General features: G+C 40.0%; 2 protein-coding genes across 2 annotated transcripts; one reads left to right on the forward strand and one right to left on the reverse strand.

Annotated features, from left to right (window-relative positions):
- Nucleotides 1-3,812: 3,812 nt before the first annotated feature.
- On the forward strand, nt 3,813-6,488 carry ermn (ermin). The gene is made up of 2 exons (XM_084724100.1): nt 3,813-5,248; nt 6,000-6,488. Exons 1-2 carry the CDS (start codon nt 4,684-4,686, stop codon nt 6,398-6,400), a joined length of 966 nt encoding a protein of 321 aa, XP_084580226.1. The 5' UTR covers nt 3,813-4,683; the 3' UTR covers nt 6,401-6,488.
- A 2,510-nt stretch (nt 6,489-8,998) lies between these two features.
- On the reverse strand, nt 8,999-19,314 carry galnt5 (polypeptide N-acetylgalactosaminyltransferase 5). Its single transcript, XM_084725244.1, has 10 exons — nt 17,726-19,314; nt 17,478-17,644; nt 15,997-16,116; nt 13,758-13,893; nt 12,459-12,578; nt 12,260-12,377; nt 11,823-12,152; nt 10,413-10,493; nt 9,898-10,050; nt 8,999-9,673 (listed from the first exon to the last, which is right to left on the reverse strand). The coding sequence occupies exons 1-10, from the start codon at nt 18,841-18,843 to the stop codon at nt 9,533-9,535; spliced, it is 2,484 nt and encodes an 827-aa protein (XP_084581370.1). The 5' UTR covers nt 18,844-19,314; the 3' UTR covers nt 8,999-9,532.
- Nucleotides 19,315-19,532: the final 218 nt, after the last annotated feature.

The following is a 19,532-nucleotide window of genomic DNA, read 5'->3' on the forward strand; positions in this document are numbered from 1 at the left end:
TTAGATGAACTTGAATCTTTGAGTTTTAGATACAAAGATACAAGTTTGTCTAAAGAAGAAAAGTAATTGATCTCAACACTAACAATTAGTTGGTAAAACCTTTTCGAAACTTAATAGTTTGAGTTGGGCTCAAAACTCTGAACATTTACTTTTCTCCGTGGTCATTTCTCCCTCTCTTTATTGTTTTCATCTTGTTATATCTGTTGTGCATGATATGCACTGATGGATAAACAAAGGAATCATCATTCCTGTATGTTATTGTTCTATTCCTTCAGGTTGAAGTCAGTCTTGATGTTGGGAAGGAGGCACACAACGATGCAAAATAAGAATAACCAATAATTCCTCTCAAATGCACTGAAACTCAAACACTGAGCCTGTTTTGAAAATGTGAGGAGAAGCAAATACAGATGTTTGTGTTAAAATGTAGAGAGTAAAAAATAAATAATACAGATACAAATACAGATACCTGAAAAGTAGTTAAGTACAGTAACTAAGTATTTGTACTTTGTTACTTCCCATCTCTGGCTCTAGATACGGGCTTTCGTGTTTTGCACGGGTTTGCAGTCTGCAGGCTCACTGCTAGATGCCACTAAATCCTACACACTGGTCCTTTAAAGGGTTGGATTAACCCTTTGAAAAAATAATAAGTGTTTGCATTTATGGGGACACTGGGATGATGGACATTGTGGCATTTGTCATTGTGAGTTTACCCAGGAGGATCCTGAACGTCACACACACTGGCTTGTGGTGACACAGAAGCATTATGAAAGTGTAAAATGTTCTTCCTTTGAACAAGTGTTTGAATGAATGTACATACTAGATAGTACTGTATGAGTGTGATCAGCATTAATCATATCAGTCTGAACTGCAGTAGAAGTACATGAGTACTGTTCACTTTTCATGTCAGGTTAATATTTAAATTGTACTTGTGTCACGTTCAGGTGCTGAAAACCAAAACCAGACCTCTGCTGTGTATAGCTGGCTGCTCAGCTCAAAACAGGATGTGGGTGCAAGAGATACAACTGTTTTCATTGCTAAAATTATTTTCAGGTTGTGCATACAACTTACTTTCGTTGCACCTTCAGAAACGGCTGCTTCTATAGTCTGAATGTGCTGAAGTTCACTTTCAGTGGAAAATACAACTCTTTAGAGAATGTTACGCTTTACGTTTTTTGGTGTCAAATCAAGATTATATGTATGCAAAAGACAAAAAAATAAATAAACCTGTAAAGTCTTACAAACCCGCCAGTGTTTTCCTTCAGATATTAATGCACACCCTGTTCTACAGGTACAGTTTCAACAAGAAAAGTGTGACGGAAGATTTCTGTCAATGATGCAACTGATTCACATAATTGACTTATAAACAGAAACAAATGTGATTCTGTTGGCAAAATTTAAGCTATAAAACTTGAGAATAGAAAGCTCACACATTTCCTGTGAGAAGTCACACTTCTTTGGTTTCCTGCTGCTGCGTCTACAGAGACAGATATATATATATATATATATATCAGCACAGGGGTTCATTATCATTTTATAATAAATTCTAATAACTGTGTCTTCGTGCACTTGATGGTCCGGCCATTATTCAGAGAAACGATGCCGCACTTTCTTTTGAATCAGCAAAACCGAGAGAGAGAGGACATTCAAATAGTCATGAGTGTCATGAAGCAGAAATGAAACAGTCCAATGGACTCATAAAAAAAAACTATTCTTTATGGAAACATGTGGTGTTGCACACAGGCAGTAGTGTGAGAAGTATTCACTTCCTTTACACATGTGAAAGTACTAAAACAACAATTTAAAAATACTCTATTACAAATTAAAGTCATGTATTCAAAATCCTACTTAAGAAAAAGTACAGAAGTAGTACAAAGCACAATATACCTTAAGTATTAAAAGTGTCCCTTTTTTGACTGATACATGTATATATATATTAGATTGTTACTACTGATGCATCAGTTGTGTAAGCAGCATTTTACTGATCCCCTCCTGATATATTGAATATCACATTTTTAATCTTGTCCATGTGGTGTTTTTCATGTGTAATGAGACATATCAGGAGCGAAATAAGCAGCAAACACCATGTCTGAGCATTTCTTGCTTTGAAACTGCAGTGAACGAGGGCAGTTTCAAAAAATAGACTCAGTGAGGCCTACGTGACGTCACAAACCTAAAGACCCTACCTCGTTAATCGAGGGTAGGGTGTTATACGTATCATTAGCGATGCTCGGCCCACAGGAGAAGCCGGACGTAGCTGGTTACTGTGATTAGCTAGCAACACAGAGGAGAAGCTAGGTGCAGCTACTTATGCGTAGGGGTGGAGGTTGGTGGGTGTGGGTTGTGTGGAGCCTATTTGCATATTACTGATCCTTGAATACTAAATGAAGGCAAGGTGTAGAGCTATATACAAGTCATTTTAACAAGGTATTTGAACTTGTTATGCCACAGAAAAAAAGAAAGAAAAAAACTTGAGCCTTTCCAAAAGGTTTTGTGTGTGTGTGAAATATTTTAGTTTTACCTTTTTGTACCTTGAACAGTTTGGCTATTTAAATTAAACCATTGAGAACTTTATTTGAGACACGTCAGCTCATAGAGATCTGAAACATGAACATGGGCTCCACCTACACAGTTGTTATTTGGTGGAGTACATGTATGAAACTGATACACTCAAGTACAAATACTGCCAAATACTTTAAGGACCGGTGTGTAGGATTGAGAGGAATCTAGTGTTGAGGTTGTAGATTGCAAACACCTCATCACACCCTCTCCTTCCAAAGGGGTAACCACATGAAAAATGTTAAGGTCTGCGCCCAGTGAGCATTCATCCCATGAAAAGATGCTCAAAAATGATTATGGTCACCCGGGAAAACATGAACTGACTATTTAAAGATGTTGACTGAACGTTCACATTCAGACCATTTTTCACCAGGATTTGAACTAGTGACATATTTCATCCACTACAATGCGCAAATACCAGACTGTCGTCACTTCACCCGTCACCCTTACTATAAAACTACGTCCACTGCCCTAAAAAAATCAGTATCACTCAGAAAGAGTTCTGTGTAAAACTCACTCAACCACCTTATCTTGCTGATACCATCACTGTTTCATTAGTAGCTTCACTTCCCCTTATTCACTCACCCTCAGCTCTTGGTGTGACGTAACTCCATATGTAGCACGCACGTCACTTGGAGAACACAGGCTGTGGGAGGAGCAGGGGATATTAATGAAACACGCCAGATGTCACCAGATCTGTCGAACTAAGTTAGAAGTTGTTGCACCCTTGTCTGTAATTTTCAAACTGCAGGTTCAGCATACTACAATTTGTTTTATGGTGACCGCTGCGTAGTTTTTTATGCAAGAGAATTTATCTTTGATATTAATCTTTCTAACTTTTCTAATGTTAGTTCTTCACGGTTCTCTCCCCCCACTTGATTGTCGTATTGGTTCAAATAAAGTGGATCTGAGGAAATAAATCTAGAGTTTTTAGGAACGAATAGAGATGAATAACAAACCGGATTAAGTGGGCATGTAGGCGCATTTTAAGAGGGTAAAGAGTCGTCGTTGTCCCAAGACAACATATATTGCTCTCTCAGGGCCTTCTGGTGGTAAAAATGCGATGCTGTGCCATATAAGTTGCTCTTCATGCTTGAACATTAGTTAGCCTCTACGTGTCTTGTGTGTTTTTGTTAAAGAGGTGTAGCAGTGGTTGCACTCTCAGTCACATAATAAAACATTTTAAATGGAACCAAACATTTGAACTGTTGAACCATAAATGCATCAAGACTTTCAGTGTGCCGGTGCCCTTTTTTTTTCCACGTCTGCCCCTGAGACAGTCTGAGTCTGGCACTGGTTAGTTTATTCAGGAAATGAACTGGTTCGTGGCACACTTTTTTTTATCTTTAGACTTGAGGGAGGCATCGAGTGTTTTCAAGTCAAGAGTGTCAAGTTGAAGTGATGACATCGATGTTAAAAATCCAAGTCAAGTTGGAGGTCTGCTTTGAATTTGTCAGGTTGAGTCTACAGTCATCAAAGTCGTGACTCCAGTCCACACTATGCTTTCCATCACTGTGTGCAGAGAGCCTCAGTGCTGATATTGTGTGTGAGACATAGTGTAAGTATTCTTAATGTTATATCACTTTTTCAGGTGCCTTACTTAAGAGTCTTAAAGGTCTTTAGTGTGCTTAAAGACATAAAATAACTTCGCAGGATTAGCTTTAGATCATGTGCAAAAATCTTGTCGGTCCAGGCAACAAAACACTGTAAAGAAAACCTATGTGAGAATGTTAATCCAGACTCAAAATGCTACACAATGATGGTGGTCACCCAGCAGAGATTATTTAAGAATGAGTACAATCACTTCATGCGCAGATGCCAGAGTGACAAAGGGTCTTTGTTGGGGCCACAACAAAACCCCCGTTCTTCTGTGATCAGACACGTACACAGAATTACATGGTACTACAGAGCACGCCGGACAACTTGATGTTTTACTGTCGACTGAAATGCAGGATGGATTCTTTCTTCACTCTGACCATATGGGATGAAAACAAGTGTTTCGGAGCAGCGCTGGAGCAAACGAAAAGACAATGCACAGACTGAGGTTGCTTGATTCAACAAATAATTTGCAAAAAAGCAACTAAGAGCACTGACTTTTAATATCATAGTGGAACGAAAACAAGACACATGGAGCTGCACACGAGCACAATGCCTCCAAAGGTCCCAAGGCCCACAATAGATGAAGATGCACTGGCATCGCAGGTGCTGGAGATCATTGGTGGAGTCACTCTTGAGGCCCTGCAGACGCTTGAGGAACCCGAGGACAGAGACGTTTGGTTAATGGAGGAGGGCGATGACTCTGTGTTCTACAGTGATGAGGACCAAGCTCATCAGGACGTAAAAACAAACACACCTCGTGATTTTGGTGCCAGCGAGTGCGAGCATCTTGTCAGCAGTGTGACAGCTGATGAATCGATCCACAAGCCAGGAGAAGAATTCATTACTGACAAAGAAACTTCAGAGATGGAGAAGGACGTGACTCAGCAGGTCATTCTGACAGGACAAGGAGAGGAGCGGCAAGAGCTCCAGACACCAAAAACTGAACCTATGGATCAGTCAGATGCTGCAGATCCAGCAGCACAGTCTAATCAAACATCAGAGAAGTCAGTGAGCTGCAGTGATTCTCTGCAGCTTAACTGCACAAGTGAAGATATGCAAACAAAGCCTGAGCAAAACACGTCAACAGGAAAAGGTAAGAAGCTTCTAGTATTGTTGTCTTTGAGAAGGAGGTTTTTGTTTGCAGAATGCAAATCAGATTTAATTTATTTAATAGTGCATATAAAAGAACATCAACAAAACAATATAACAACAGAACATGCATGGGATGTCAGATTAAATCATGGTTTACGTTTAAATTATGTTGCACCAAACTTTTGAACCAGCTTAAAATAAAGACATTAGCCTAAATTTAAACCTAATTTGTTTTTACTCTAAACCTAGATTAAACATAATGCTGAAACCTTTTAACTCCAATTTAAAATGTGATCCAGTATTAACTTTAAATTTACACTTGAAGAGGGTTAACTTTTAAAATGGCTGCCTTTTTGAGATGAATAATCGAGATCCTTGAAGAAGATTCTCAGTTTTTTTTTCCATTTTATTTTGTTCAACTTATTTATTAGAACTTAAATTAATATTTGCTGGTGCATCCCAGTCTAAAAGGCCCACATTTCTCCCAGTTTCAATTCAAGCAATCAAAATAAAAAATGTAAAAAAAAACAAAACAAAAAACTCATTGTGACTTTGAATCTGAAGCAATGTAATAATAATAATAATATAATTATTTGAAAAAAATCACAGAAAAAAAGAACCCAAATAATCATACCAGAATAAACAATTACCTCTAAGAAGATGAGACAAAACTTATGTTTTCTGAACACTCACAGGTACTGACCTGGAAGCTGATTAACATAAACAGTCTTTTCTTTTATTTTTCTTTTCAGAAAATCAATGCATACAAGAAGAAGAAGTAGTGATAAATGCACAGACACCGAACCTCGAACCCTTTGATGCAACTAATGAGCAGAGTTATACGAGGCTGCATGGGGAGGCAGAAGTCCCAGAGCAGATGTCTGGTGCTGAACTCAAGATATCAGGTGACAGGCGGCGTCAGGTGGACCGGGAGCCACAGCAGGACCACGACGACGTCCGTGCTCCTGTGGGGTTTCATCAAAACACCGGTCCAGGCCACTGCACTCTGCCTCTAGTCAAGAAATCCGGTCTGCAGGAATCATTCAACCACCTCTCCTCCTCCAAATACAGCACCGTGTCCTACCGCAAGATCCGCAGAGGCAACACCCGCCAGAAGATAGAGAAGTTTGAGTACATGATGATGAATTTGTAATAAGATTGTTAAAGTGCCTTTTTCAGGAAAATAAATACTCCTCCACATGATACATCTTAAAGAGCAATAAAAGGAAACTTATTATGTATCTATGCCATATGGCAGAGGTTCTCAGTTTCTTCTCAGTTAAGCCATGTTATTATGTAAAATATATCAGGGATCCCCTCGTGTACGACTCTACAGAGAGAGCTGGTTTACAGCATTAATCAGTGACATGTGCTTGACTGGCAGGAGCTTATTGCCAACTCTGACACCTCAAATATGTGGGTTTTTTCGAAACCAAAAACTGCGAGTTTCAGAGGCTTAGTTCCGTGTCCTCTGATGACTTTTAGAGAATGAAGATAACACTGCAAAAGAACTGCAACAGTATTAATTTTCCTTTTAACCCTGAGAAAAGAAAACAGAATAATTCATCCCTTGAACATGGACTTGCATAAGTCTCTGGCATAAACTAATATTTATCAGTTTATTGTTTGCCCTGCGCCTAAAAGAAAACTGATGCGGCAGATTAAAAAAAAATGCATGCGCTTCTCTTTTAAAACTTTTCTTATGCAACTTCTTAGGAAGTCTGGTTTGTGTAGCTGTATTGTTGTCTGGTGGAAACAGTAGATGTTTAGATGTGTAAAGGGCTTATATACACTGTATAGTGTGATCAACTGGCTGTGATACAGAAAAGGAAAAAAATGAAAAAGAAATCAGGAGAAATACAGGATACAGGTCTCCTGGGAAAATTGGGAGGTTGGCAACTATATGCTGGATGAGGATTTATATATATACTGAATATTTATTAAAAAAGTGACCAAAAACACATTTTTTTCTGAGTTAAAAAAAGAAGTATTTTCTCATAAATTTACCTCTTCAATTCTGGAATATTACCCGCCACCCCAAGCTCCATATATAAGCATAATTAATCTGAAATATAATTAATGAGATATTTTTTATGGACCCCCTGACACAGTGCCACAGACCCCGATTTGAGAGCCACTGCCATATGGTACATGTTTTTCACATATATGTTCTAAAAGCCTCTTGTAGATCTATTAACTCCCCAGGTCACACAGGTCTTACAGTATTTCTCTTTATCTGTGGTTTCGTGTAGAGAAATGCCCAACAACCATTTCAAACACAAGAGGCACTTTATGTTTTTCATCTGATGGCTTTAGGATCTTGTTACGCAAGGCAGGTACTTCAACAACAGATTAAATAAATAAGAAGCTCGGGGCTTCATAATCTTCATAATCCTACTACCTATAAGTAAGATGTTATTTAGTATTAGAGCTTCAGTATCTTAAGTTCTGGGGTGAGACTAAACATGTGTCCTAGTGGCTTGTGGATAAGAAGCAAATAAAGAGAGATACATGCCATTAACTCTGTATCTTTTTCGTTCCATTTGTACTTTCTTAAGATGCATTTCCTTCAACGTGTGGTTAAAGGGTTTGATGACAACCACGAAATCAGTTTATTGGGTGTTTTGAACCAACACTTCCCTCTAGTGACGAGAAGAAATTCATACAAAAAGGAACAGTTTTCAAAACCTACACCTACATAACGCATCATCATTTAAAACCAGAGAAGCAGCTGTTTCACCTCAGGTGCCTCATCAAACATGGAGTTCATGACATCAAGAAAAGGCGTTTCACTGAGAACGTGGTGTGTTTCATACAATAAACAAATAAATTCTAAATTACATGCAATTACACCCCATTATTCAGTCCCGGCAGAGTAAACACACACACACACACACACACACACACACACACACACACACACACACACACACACACACACACACACACACACACACACACACACACACACACACACACACACACACACACACATTTTTTTTTACATCTCATATCTATGAGGCACTGTTTGTCTTTTTTTTAATCTCTGGTACCAAAATGATATTGTACTCAAGAAGTAATTACAACTTCAATTCCAAAATAAAGTTGGGACATTGTCTTAAATGTAAATGAAAAGAGAATACAATCATTTGCAAATCATTTTTGATTTGTATTCAATTACATACAGTACAAAGACAAGATATTTAATGTTCAAACTAATAAACAACATCCAGAAATGCATCTGATTCCTCAGGGCCCGAGCTCATCTGAGATGGACTGACACAGAGTGGAAAAGTGTGCTGTGGCCTAATGAGTGTGACCTATGAGCTAAAGAGGGAAAAGACCATCCAGCCAGCATCTGTAATGGTACGGAGGTGCGTTAGTGCCCATGGCATCATGGGTAACCAATATGCTGCCATCCAAACAACTTCCTTTTCAGAGATGTCCCTGCTTATTTCAGCAAGACGATGCAAAGACCTGTTCTGAATGTCTTACAGCAGCGTGGCTTCGTAGTAAAACAGTTCAGGTACCAGACTGACCTGCCTGCAGTCCAGATTTTGTCTCCCACTGAAAATGTGTGGTGCATTATGAAACACAAAATATGACAGCAGCTTGTTGTGGAGCACCTGAGGTCATATATCAAGAGGAATAGGAATGAATTTCACTTTCAAATCTTCAACAATTCGTGTCCTCAATTCCAAAACACTCACCGAGTGTTAAAAGAAAAGTTGACACGTGTCTGACATTTTTAGAACATGTTGCAGGCATCAAATTCAGAACGAATGTATATTTAGAAAAAGTTTATCAGTTTGAACATTAAATATCTTGTCTTTGCGCTGTACTGAATAGAATATAAGTTGAAAAGTTTTTGCAACTCATTGCATTGTGTTTTTCTTTATATTTTACACAACATTAAACTTTTTTGGAACTGGGGTGGTAGATGGAGTGTTCTATAGACAATCACCTGAAACCCTTTAGTCTTTTTCTTCCCAAAATGCCAGCGTAGAGAAACTCCAGTTCAAATCTTCATGAAAAGAGAAGATTCACTCTCTCTTCTGGCATTAATGTTTAAACTCAAGGTCAGTCCACCCTGATAATAAAAGAATATTAGAAACATTGCACATCCCCACACCCTCTGCTTTACACCACACATATTACTGCCACCACAGCGCGTCCCACCTCCTCTGCACAGTCTTGTGTTGAGGCTGGACCACACCTTCTGCAGTGTGAGGCCACTGGAGGTCTCCACAGTGCATGTTTTGACACACAACTCCATTCAGTCTCGTCACTTAGCGTGGTAGTGCGTGAACTGCCACTTCTGGAAGGCGTTGCTGGGTTCACATGGGTTGAGGCGGAGAGAGTCACCCTCAGGCCCCGCCTCCAGGCACATGTGGTGGGACACAAACTCCGCTATGAGGTGCTCCGCCTTTCACAAAGACAAAACAGGAAACATAATTAACGAACAAAGCTTCAGCCTCTCTACACGCCTGCACTCATTTTCAACTGACACGTCTCATCTTCAGTAAATTAGAAGCAGGACGGCCCTGTTTTTAAAAAGATAAATACAGAGATTAAAATGACAGCGTTGAGAAAGGGAGGAAAAACAAATGATGGTAGACAAAGCAAACGGCACACCCAAAGTCAACCCACCAGAGAAGAGCTGGAGGACTTGTGGAACCAGCGGAGTTCAGGCCTGCTGTTGTCACATAACTGTAGAGCAAAACCGTTGCCCTTGCCTTGGGCAGCGATACATATGTCCTGCTGGCGAACGTGCCTCATCCAGGTGTAATTAAAGTGCTGACTCTGAATACCAGAGAGAAGGAACGAGAAGAGAGAGGCAAGGATGTAATTATTTTCCACGAAAACTGAAAGATTTTGACGGATGGTTGAGTGGGGCTGCTCTAAATCCAAAATGACCACATTTAGGGAGAGTCTTGGCCCCGTCTTGGACTCCGGACTCCGCCCGTGTTTATCATGGCCTGAGTCCGGCCTGCATTTGTCCTGATCTTGGCCTGCTTCTGCATATTTTTGTTATGCCCTCCACAATTACATCAGTCACGAGGCCAGAATTGCACAATATGTACATATTTTCCCAAGAATCACTAAGAAATGCTTGCTATCTTTCTGCAGTCAAATCATTTGTTCAGTAATACAAAGACACCCACCTGCTTGCTGAGGTCACATGTCTCAAAGAGGAGAGAACCTTTGTGCAGACTGAGGCATTTTCTTAATCCACGATTAAAGACCTACGAGGAAAAATGAAGTGATTAAAACTTAACAGAAGTGAAAGAACAGCACTGCAATCATTTGTTACTCATTTAGAGCTGCACATGAAAACAGGCCTTGCGGCCGTTCCTTCCTTCCTTCTTTCAATTAATCCTGACAGAAAGCTGTCACAGGCTTTAAGAGACAGCAATTCTTTGTTCCGCAGGAACATAATCACAGTCTCTGTTTGGGTCGATTTTCTTAAAGGGACAGTCCTGCGTATTTATTGTGGGGTTGAATGAGGTACTTTTTGATAGTCAGTATATTACCTGCAGAAGATGGTGGTCCACATACCCCCAGAGAGGAGTACCAGCACAGACGCTAAGAAATTAACTGCTGTGGACAGGGTCAGCAAACAGAAGGTATTTTGGCCACTTAAAAAACAAAAATCAGCATAACTTTAAGTGTACACTATCTATTTGTAATGTTTTACTGTGCAGTCAGACAGACTTTTCTGATGGGAAACTGATGTATCAGCCAAATATTTTTTTTCTCCAAATCAACCAAACTCCATTGGTGATATCAGATATTTTACTTTACAGAACACAGGGGGTTGTGATCTACTGCTGTCTCGATCTGTTAGTTTGTTCGTATTATTGTGTGTCTTCTGTGTTTTAAAAGAATTGTTCAGATTCTCAAAGTCACACAAATAACACAACCAAACTAACAGATCGAGGCAGCGGTACACCTGCCATGTCTGGTTGGTGTCTGGAGTGATAACTGGCTTATATAACAACAGTTTCCCATCGGAGAAGGCTGTCTGACAGCAAAGTAAAGTGGTGAACATATTCTAAATAAAGTGTGCGCTTAAACTGATTCGTCATTTTAGCTAGAAAAGCTAAAATACCTGTTGCTGCTGACCTTGTCCAGACCAGTACATTGCTTAACTTTTGTGCTGGTACTTCTCCCTGCTTCTCCAAACTGTTAGCGTGCCGACTGCCATGTAGGTTAACCATATGGGACTGAACAGCGATTTTATCCCTTGTCCCACGTCTCAAATATTGAGACCATGCCCCGTATGTTTAGACTGGCTCTAGTTTTCAAAAGTCAAACCACTGCAGGACAGACTCTTTTCTAAAATCTGGCTTGTTCCAGTGGTTGTGAAGAAAGCAGGGAGCTGTCATAACGGGACTGTGCACATGTAGGCGCAGGTTAACCTGCCGACATTACTGCCACCGTACGCCCAACAGGGAAATCTGGAGTCACCACAAAGTCACAAGCTCTGCAGATAACAACAGTTTCGTGGAAGAAGAGAATAACAAGATTTCATTTTATAGGGAAATGTAAACCAAGTTTATTCATCTACATACCAGGCCTTCAGCTTTGGCTAAGGGTGCCTCCATATCTGGGTACACATTTTCCAGGTACCACTTGAAGCTCTTGCACTTGAGCCTCTTCCGCAGCTCAATCTGCTCGGTGAGGTTGCCGATGTCGATGACCTTTTTATTCAGCAGGTGGTGGTACCCGTGACCATAGAACAGGTCCTTGTACTCATCCAGCCAGACCTCCGCCACCCTCGCCAGGTTACGCTCCACGGTCTTCTGCCTGTCCTTGGGGAACTTGTACGGATTCTGTCCCCTGAAGATGTGGCCCACTCGAGAACAGGGGATGATCTCGATTTCCCCTCCGCACATCCAGATCTGTTCAAATGGCAGAACGTAGGTTAAAGAGCCACGTGAGAAAAGTCACGGGGAGTTTCCAAACATTCATGGGCTAAATTCATGTTTGAATTCGATGCGTGATGTACCTTAAATGAAATCTCCATGTTCTCCCCGCCCCACACATCCAGGCCAGGATCATAGGCACCAAGCTCATAGAAGTATTTTTTGTCTATAGAGAACAGGCCTCCAGCCATAACTGGACATCTGAAAGATAAAACAAATAAATGAGCACACATGCAGCAGAAACAATAATAAAATACAATTATGAAAAATGACTGTCGGTACCTGATGGGATCTGCGATGGTCATGTTATTCTTCTTTATGTACTCGTCTGGTAACACGCTCCAGCCGAACACCAAAGGCCATTTGAAAATACCTCTTTGGAAATTGTCAACCAGCATATAACTGCAGAGAAAGAGCCAGAACAGACGCACTTATTTCAAAATGACAGATTTTTTTTGTTCTATCAGAAAACATAAACGTGTCACATGTATGTAGGGCTGAACCCAATGTCATTTTCTTATATGTGAAGTTTCTATTGAGGTTTTTGAACAAAGCTTTGACTGTTGTCAAAAAAAGGCCTCAAACAAAATCAATCAATCAATTGATTGAAGTGAGGTGATTTAATAGATTAAATGGGTTTTATTATTAAATCAGCTGTCTTTAATGGACAGAACTAATCAGTTTTGTCAACAATAATGTCATTCATGGAGCTGTTAGATTCCTGTTGGACTGACCCATTAATACAGTCCTGCCTTCATGCACAGCAACAAGGAGAGCAAACATTTTTGACCATGAAAGTGACAGTTTTGAAAGGCTGAACAGCAACAAATATTGACTGAAGCAGAATATTTTGTTAGATAAAAACATATTGTGAATTTTGGAAAAGATTACATCTATGTTTTTTTTTAATGTACTCTGATTTTTGGACATAACAACACTGAAATTATTGGAAATGTTTGGATCACACAATCCTACGAAGCCACCTCTTGAATTTGATTCTATAGCATAATTCTAATAAGCAGGGTTCAACTTTAATTTTTTATTTAAACTACTTGCTCAAAGTCAATTTTTACTTGCCCCTGTACAAACTGTCTTATTTATCAGCAGTTATCAAATAACAACAAAGACCACAGCTAAATTTAATCTAGGGCTAAAATGTCTATGAAATGACAGAAAATAAAGAAAAATGTCTATTCCAGTTTTTCAGAGTTCAAGGTGATGCCTTTAAATGCTTTTTGTTAGTTGAGAACCCAAAGACATTTAGTTTAATGTGACAATAACAGGTGAAAAGTGGGAAATGTCCATCTTTGAAAGACTGAGAACAGCATTTTCTGCCATTTTTGCGTGAAAAATTCCGATTGTCAAAACAGTTTAATTCTTTTTTTTTTTTTTTTACCACTTGCCTGCTCAGGCAAGCGAGTTGCTAAATTTACCAACATGGCATCTTACTTGCCCCTGGAGAGGGGCAACCCTTTTTGTTGAGCCCTGCATGAGATAAGTGTATCCTAATCTTCATATGCAACAGCTCTGCCCTACATGTGTAGGCTTGTCTATCACTCAGATATGTTGGGGTTGAGTCACCTCATGTCCTTGTCACTGATGACTTCAATAACTGGACAGGGCACCTTCTTTCGATCCAGATAGACCCTCTCCAGCAGCGGCTCCAGCCAGCCCACGTTACACTCGACGTGGGAGTCGAGGAAGGTAAGAACCTCACCTACATTATAGGAAAGCAAACATCCTGCTGCAGTTAAACAAATAATCATATCTGCAATTTAACAATGCAACTCTTATAAGACATAACAAAGAGTTAACTGAAAAGGCAGTTGTTTGTTTATGCATGTAATATAATGTACACGGTAAAAACACATGGGGGCAGGAGCAAGTTTGGTCAAGTTTCTACTGAAAAATAATGTGCAGTGTACCTCTGTGTGACCATTTTCAATGCTGCTGCTCTCATTTTCCAGGACTTTACTTGATATAAGACAATAAATTCCACTTTTAAAGTTTCACAATTGGTGTCATTTCATTTCAATATGAGGTTTTGGAAATGGAGATGACTAAACTTGAGACAAACACCCAATCAGTGTTAATGACTTAAGTGAAGATTACACTGTAAATTAGGGGTGGTGAAAAAAATTGATTATTAATTACTCAGGATTATGTTATGGATGAGTATGAATCGATTATTACATTTTCAAAAATCGATTTTTTTTGCATTATTTTATTTTGCAAAAATGTTATCCCGCGGTCAACGGAAGTTGAACGTCACGCAAGCGTGTCCAGTTCCAATTCGCAAGTGCGTGCAGTGGCCAGAGCAAGCAGGTGTGTAAAATGGACGAGAAACAACCAGCAACGGATTGCAGTTGATCCGTGTCCCGCCGTCACATCGCCTTGAGTGAAATCCAGACCATAACTTTCTTCACTGATGTAACTATGCGATCACCAAAGAAACAGATCATAAAACTGTGATGTTTATTGAAACTTTGGTGATATCAGCTGTCTGAACTTCTACACAGCTCCTCTCTGCTCACCGGTGCAGCTCTGTCTCGCCCCGTCTGTGACACAGTGTGTCTGCTGATTGATTGATTGATTATGACTTCTAACCAATCAGATGTGCTGCTGTAGGCGGGACATTGAGCCAGACTACAGAGCGTAGTTGTGTATTATACTGTACAGTGTATAATGATCTAATATATATACATACAGCACTGTATAAGTTTGAAGTTTTTAATATTATTACCATTATCATTACTATTATCATTATTATTACATTACGTAACTATGGTGATAATTACAGACAAAGATCAAAGACAAGTGCATTTTTAAAATAATTTAACCCTAATCCCACCACTTTTTTCTTTTTTGCACTGCACAGGAAGTGCTTTGAGTTGTTACTCAATAAAAGAGTTAAGTAATTAAGCAACTGTTTTTTTAAATGGTGCAATAACTTTGTGGTGTATTTTGGGTTACTGTTGTCAAATGGAAAATCAATAATCGCTAATCGAGAATCGTTAATAATCGAAAATCGGTTGGTAATCGAATCAGGACCTCAATAATCGTAATCTAATCGGATCGGAAAATCAGACAGATTAACCACCCCTACTGTTAACGTGTGTGTTTTCCAGCCTGAGAGAACAGCACATGGGTATTCACCTGAAAATGTTACTCTTTTGTCTTTAAATTGTTTCAGGCACACATTTTCTTTCATTTAACTGTTTGTAAATAATCCTAGTTTTAGTTACTTTACATTCGAGTTAATAAACAAGGAAGCACATTTACAGTTTCAGACTTGTGTACATACTTTTTCTTATCTGATAACCTGAGTTGCAAGTATGAAAGCTGGAGAAAACATGTCCCACAAACCATCTGTATGTGTTTCTGAACTATTCTTCTATCCATGTTGTGTTGGTAAGCATGATACAATATTATACACAGAGAGTTACAAACTTGTGCAGAAAGACAACCCACATCTCCAATTACAGAAGTGTTGACGTCTTGCACAACTCTCACACAGTTATAAAACTTGGCTGCAGTTTGAATAATAAGGGTAATTAACTCCCCACAGTCAGTATCGGCCTTTAAATGGACCTGTCCCTGAGGACAAGGACGCATTTTTGTTAAGTAAGTGTTTTCAGTGTAACACTTACTGAACACAGTTTGATTTGACACATTCATGCAAATTCTGTTGCTGTCCATAATTTGTTTATGTGGGACTAATCCACTCAGCCAGGCCTGCATCATATTTGCACATATGTATACTGCCTATAACCCAAGCATTGAAGACATTCATGACAAAAAGTATTTATTAATTAATTACCTTTGGCTGCAGCAGCTCCAGCCAGTCTGGCTCTGATCAGGCCCTGACGCTCCTTCAGACGAATAATTCGCACTTTGGGAAACTGGGACATGTACGTATCCAGCGGCTCCTTCAGATAATCTGACAAAATATTACACATGATTTTACAACATTGACAGCAGACTAAAGTGCATATAACTTGAAAAGGTATCCTACAGCAATTAACAATATTAAATTCTAATTAGAACCACCGAGGTCAAACTTTTACCAACTTTCTGCTATACTTAACTAACTTAACTATAACCATGTGCTCGAGACCGGACTATTCTGATAAGTGAGGTCTGTTTCGGGTGTGTTAAATCTGCTCTTAACTGATTATGTCAGCTTATGAAAGATATATCAGTATTGGCATATGTCTTAAGTGAAAGTGGAGTGGAGAAATACCAAATATTTGTGCCAGGTAATTTAGAGAACCTGTGATCCTTCCAGTATTTGTTTTTTCTCCCAACTACTTCGGCTGCGTGACGTGATAAAAACAACACTACAAAGACGACACACCGCAGCTTAGCAGCTGTTATTTTGTACTCAATCCACATAGACCGTCTTATTAAAGAAGAATGTGGGAGTCTAAATGATGTTGTCAGAGCATAAAACCACTGATCTGTTCATCTTTAAAAAATCAAGACTTGATCATCTAGAAAAACATGTTTAAATTGTAAAAGAAGAGTAAAATTGTGACCTTAACAGTGAAAGTCCAATCAAATTGTGGATTTGTGACACGCCTATTGTCAAATTTATTGACTGTAGACGTTTCCGTCACAAGTCTTTAATCTTCAGTAACCACATTTCAGGAAAAGTTCTCAAAAATATGTGTTTATGTTATGCATTTATGTAAATCAAAATTAAACACACAACTCATCTCCAAACTCACAGCTGCAATGTGTTTTCATTTAGTTGAACTTGAGGTTGCTGTGTGTGAATTTTTGAATTAGAAATTGGTGTATTTATGAATATACACACACACATATATTTTCTCAACATGTTGTTGCTTTAAAATACTGGTGTTGTGCTTGCTGTGGCCTAAAAAAATCCAGTTTCTTCCAACTCTAGCATCAAGTAGAGGCTGGACCCTAATTAAAGGGATCTAAAAATAAACATGATAGTGTGTGAAAGTGTAAAAGACACTACATTTACACAATCTGCATTAATCCATATATGATAAAAAATTAAAAGCAGGAGGGAGCTCTAAGAATTTCAGTATATTCAAAAGAGTGAGGTTGAATTTCTAGGCATATTATCATTATTAATACTGTTTAGTAGTTTGCAAATTTTAGGCTATAAACAAAGATTATGTCAGTAGATTTTGTGTCTTTTTGGCATACTGCGCACTGAAGACCAGCCAAAAGGAATAACCTCTGATAATTAAAACCTAGTGCTCAGTGTTTGCTGCAGTTGTCAATTTTTGTCACCCCGCTGAGACGCATTCAAAGTAACAGTGTTACCTTTGGTGCTGAAATCATCCACCAGAATGATCTCTTTGAGGAGGTGTGGTGGGGATCTGTTGAGCACACTGTGCACAGAGCGGAGGAGCGTGGACCACACCTCATCCACAAAGCAGAAAATCACACTGGTGGAAGGCAAGTCATCGTGGACCACATTCTGCGCACACCTGGAAAACAGAAAAGAAAGGGCAAGTGAGCTTGGCTGTCGAAAGCAGTTCGAGAGGCAAGATGTGCAGAAGACGACTCACATCTCGGGCCTGGTGTCTGGGATGGCACGGTCCACCGGGATCTTGTCGCTCAGGTAGACATTAAAATGCCCTTCGTCCCATCTCTTCCTCACCTCTGCATCTTCGCTGCTGGCAACAAGTGCTGCCTGACCAAACTGGCCCACCGCATTTGGGTCTCTGGGTGCCTGAGTCACATCCAGAGCGAGCACTTTGTGGACACCTGGTTTCCTGACAGCAGTGGAGTTATCCTTAGGGTCATCTCCTGCTCGGGGCTTGATTGCAGGTTTCGGGGTTTCCTTTGCGGCACTCTTGGCTATCGTTGGAACAAGTTTCTTCTCTGTTTTTTCATTTACCTCCTTTTTGCTTACATCCTTGTTCTGAGGTTTAGAAGTTGTTTTCACAGGGTGTTCCTCCTCAACCTGAGGCCGGGCGTCTTTCTTTCCAGCCTTAATCTTGGGTTCGTCATTGATTTTTTCACTTGTCTTTGAATCAGTTTTCTCCAGAGTGCTTTGTGCAACATCCTCAGCTTTAATGGGTACCTTGTTTGAGGTTGGTAGCAGAGCATGTTTGTTTTCCTGAATATCAAGTGACACTTTGGTTACTTGGGAGACTGCTACAGGTAACACCACTCTATTAGAGCTATCTATTACTTTATTTTTCTCTAAGTTTGTCCCATTCAGATCCAAGTTTACTTCTTTTTTCTTTATAGCAACGTCCTGCTTTGGCGTAACATGTTCTTTATGTTCAGGAACAGCACGCTTAGGGGGGTCAGTCTTGAGTACACGATCTCCTTGGTGCTTTTTATCCCCCAACATGTGGTCCTGTTTCCTGCCCCCCTGTCTGTACACTTCGGCTAGTCTGATGCCTGAACTGGCAGTCCCTTTCCCAGCCCTCGGTCCAGGCAAGTCCACCCTCTGAACTGGGTGTTTAAACCCCCTTTTCATCGGCTGTGTCACCCTGGACTGTTGCTTGAAAATCTCCCTTTCTCTGATCACTTTTTCCTTCAGCAGCTGACTGTTCACGTCGTTTATGGACAAACGGAGCGCAGCCATGTCAAACAGCAGCCAAATGACAGAGGCAATGAACACAAATGCAAGTACCCTCCCACTCCCCCTCAAGTATCTTCTAACCTTCATCATGCTCAGGTTTTTTTTTTTAAAGAAGGAAATAAGCGTGAAAATAAAGAAAACGTCAGAGTATCATACTGTGGGGGCCACTCCTGAGGTGTAGGCAAAGTTTTCTTTCCTTTGGAGGAGTTAGCTGCCTGCGTGGCATGCTAAAAGAAGGAGCGGTTAGTCGGTGTTGTCAGTCAGAAAGTACAGCGAGGTCTGACACCACCAGCCCAGCACAAAGGTAACTTAATGTGACGATTTTGCCGTACCGTATCGCTCCAGACATCTCCAGCCGCCGGGCGACATTATGTCTGGGCTGCAAAAATTTCACCCAACTTCTTCGTCACTCGGAGAAACTTTAGCAAAAGTTGTCGGTTTCCTCGCTGAATGCCTTCCACGCCACAACTTTGACCGTCATGCAGTTTTGTATGAGGACGTAGCAGCCAACTTCCAGCTCGTCGGTAAACTCTGATTGGACAGATTTACAGGAAAAGTCTCGGCCTACACGGAGCTAACGGCAAGCCAGCAGGAGAGAGCTACGACGGTACAGGAAGTGAGGTGTGTCGCCTTCAAAATAAAGCGTCAAACGTTCAGACGTTGCAGGAATAAGAGTGACAAATGTTTTTTAAAATGATTAACTTAAGCATTCCCCCCACATATAATGCGAAAACCTCGTGATACCATTACAGCAGATAGAAAAACAGTCACCACAAGGT

This window comes from Lutjanus erythropterus, chromosome 8 (genome assembly GCF_056507025.1).
Source record: "Lutjanus erythropterus isolate fLutEry1 chromosome 8, fLutEry1.hap2, whole genome shotgun sequence".
NCBI classification, from domain to species: Eukaryota; Metazoa; Chordata; class Actinopteri; order Lutjaniformes; family Lutjanidae; genus Lutjanus; species Lutjanus erythropterus.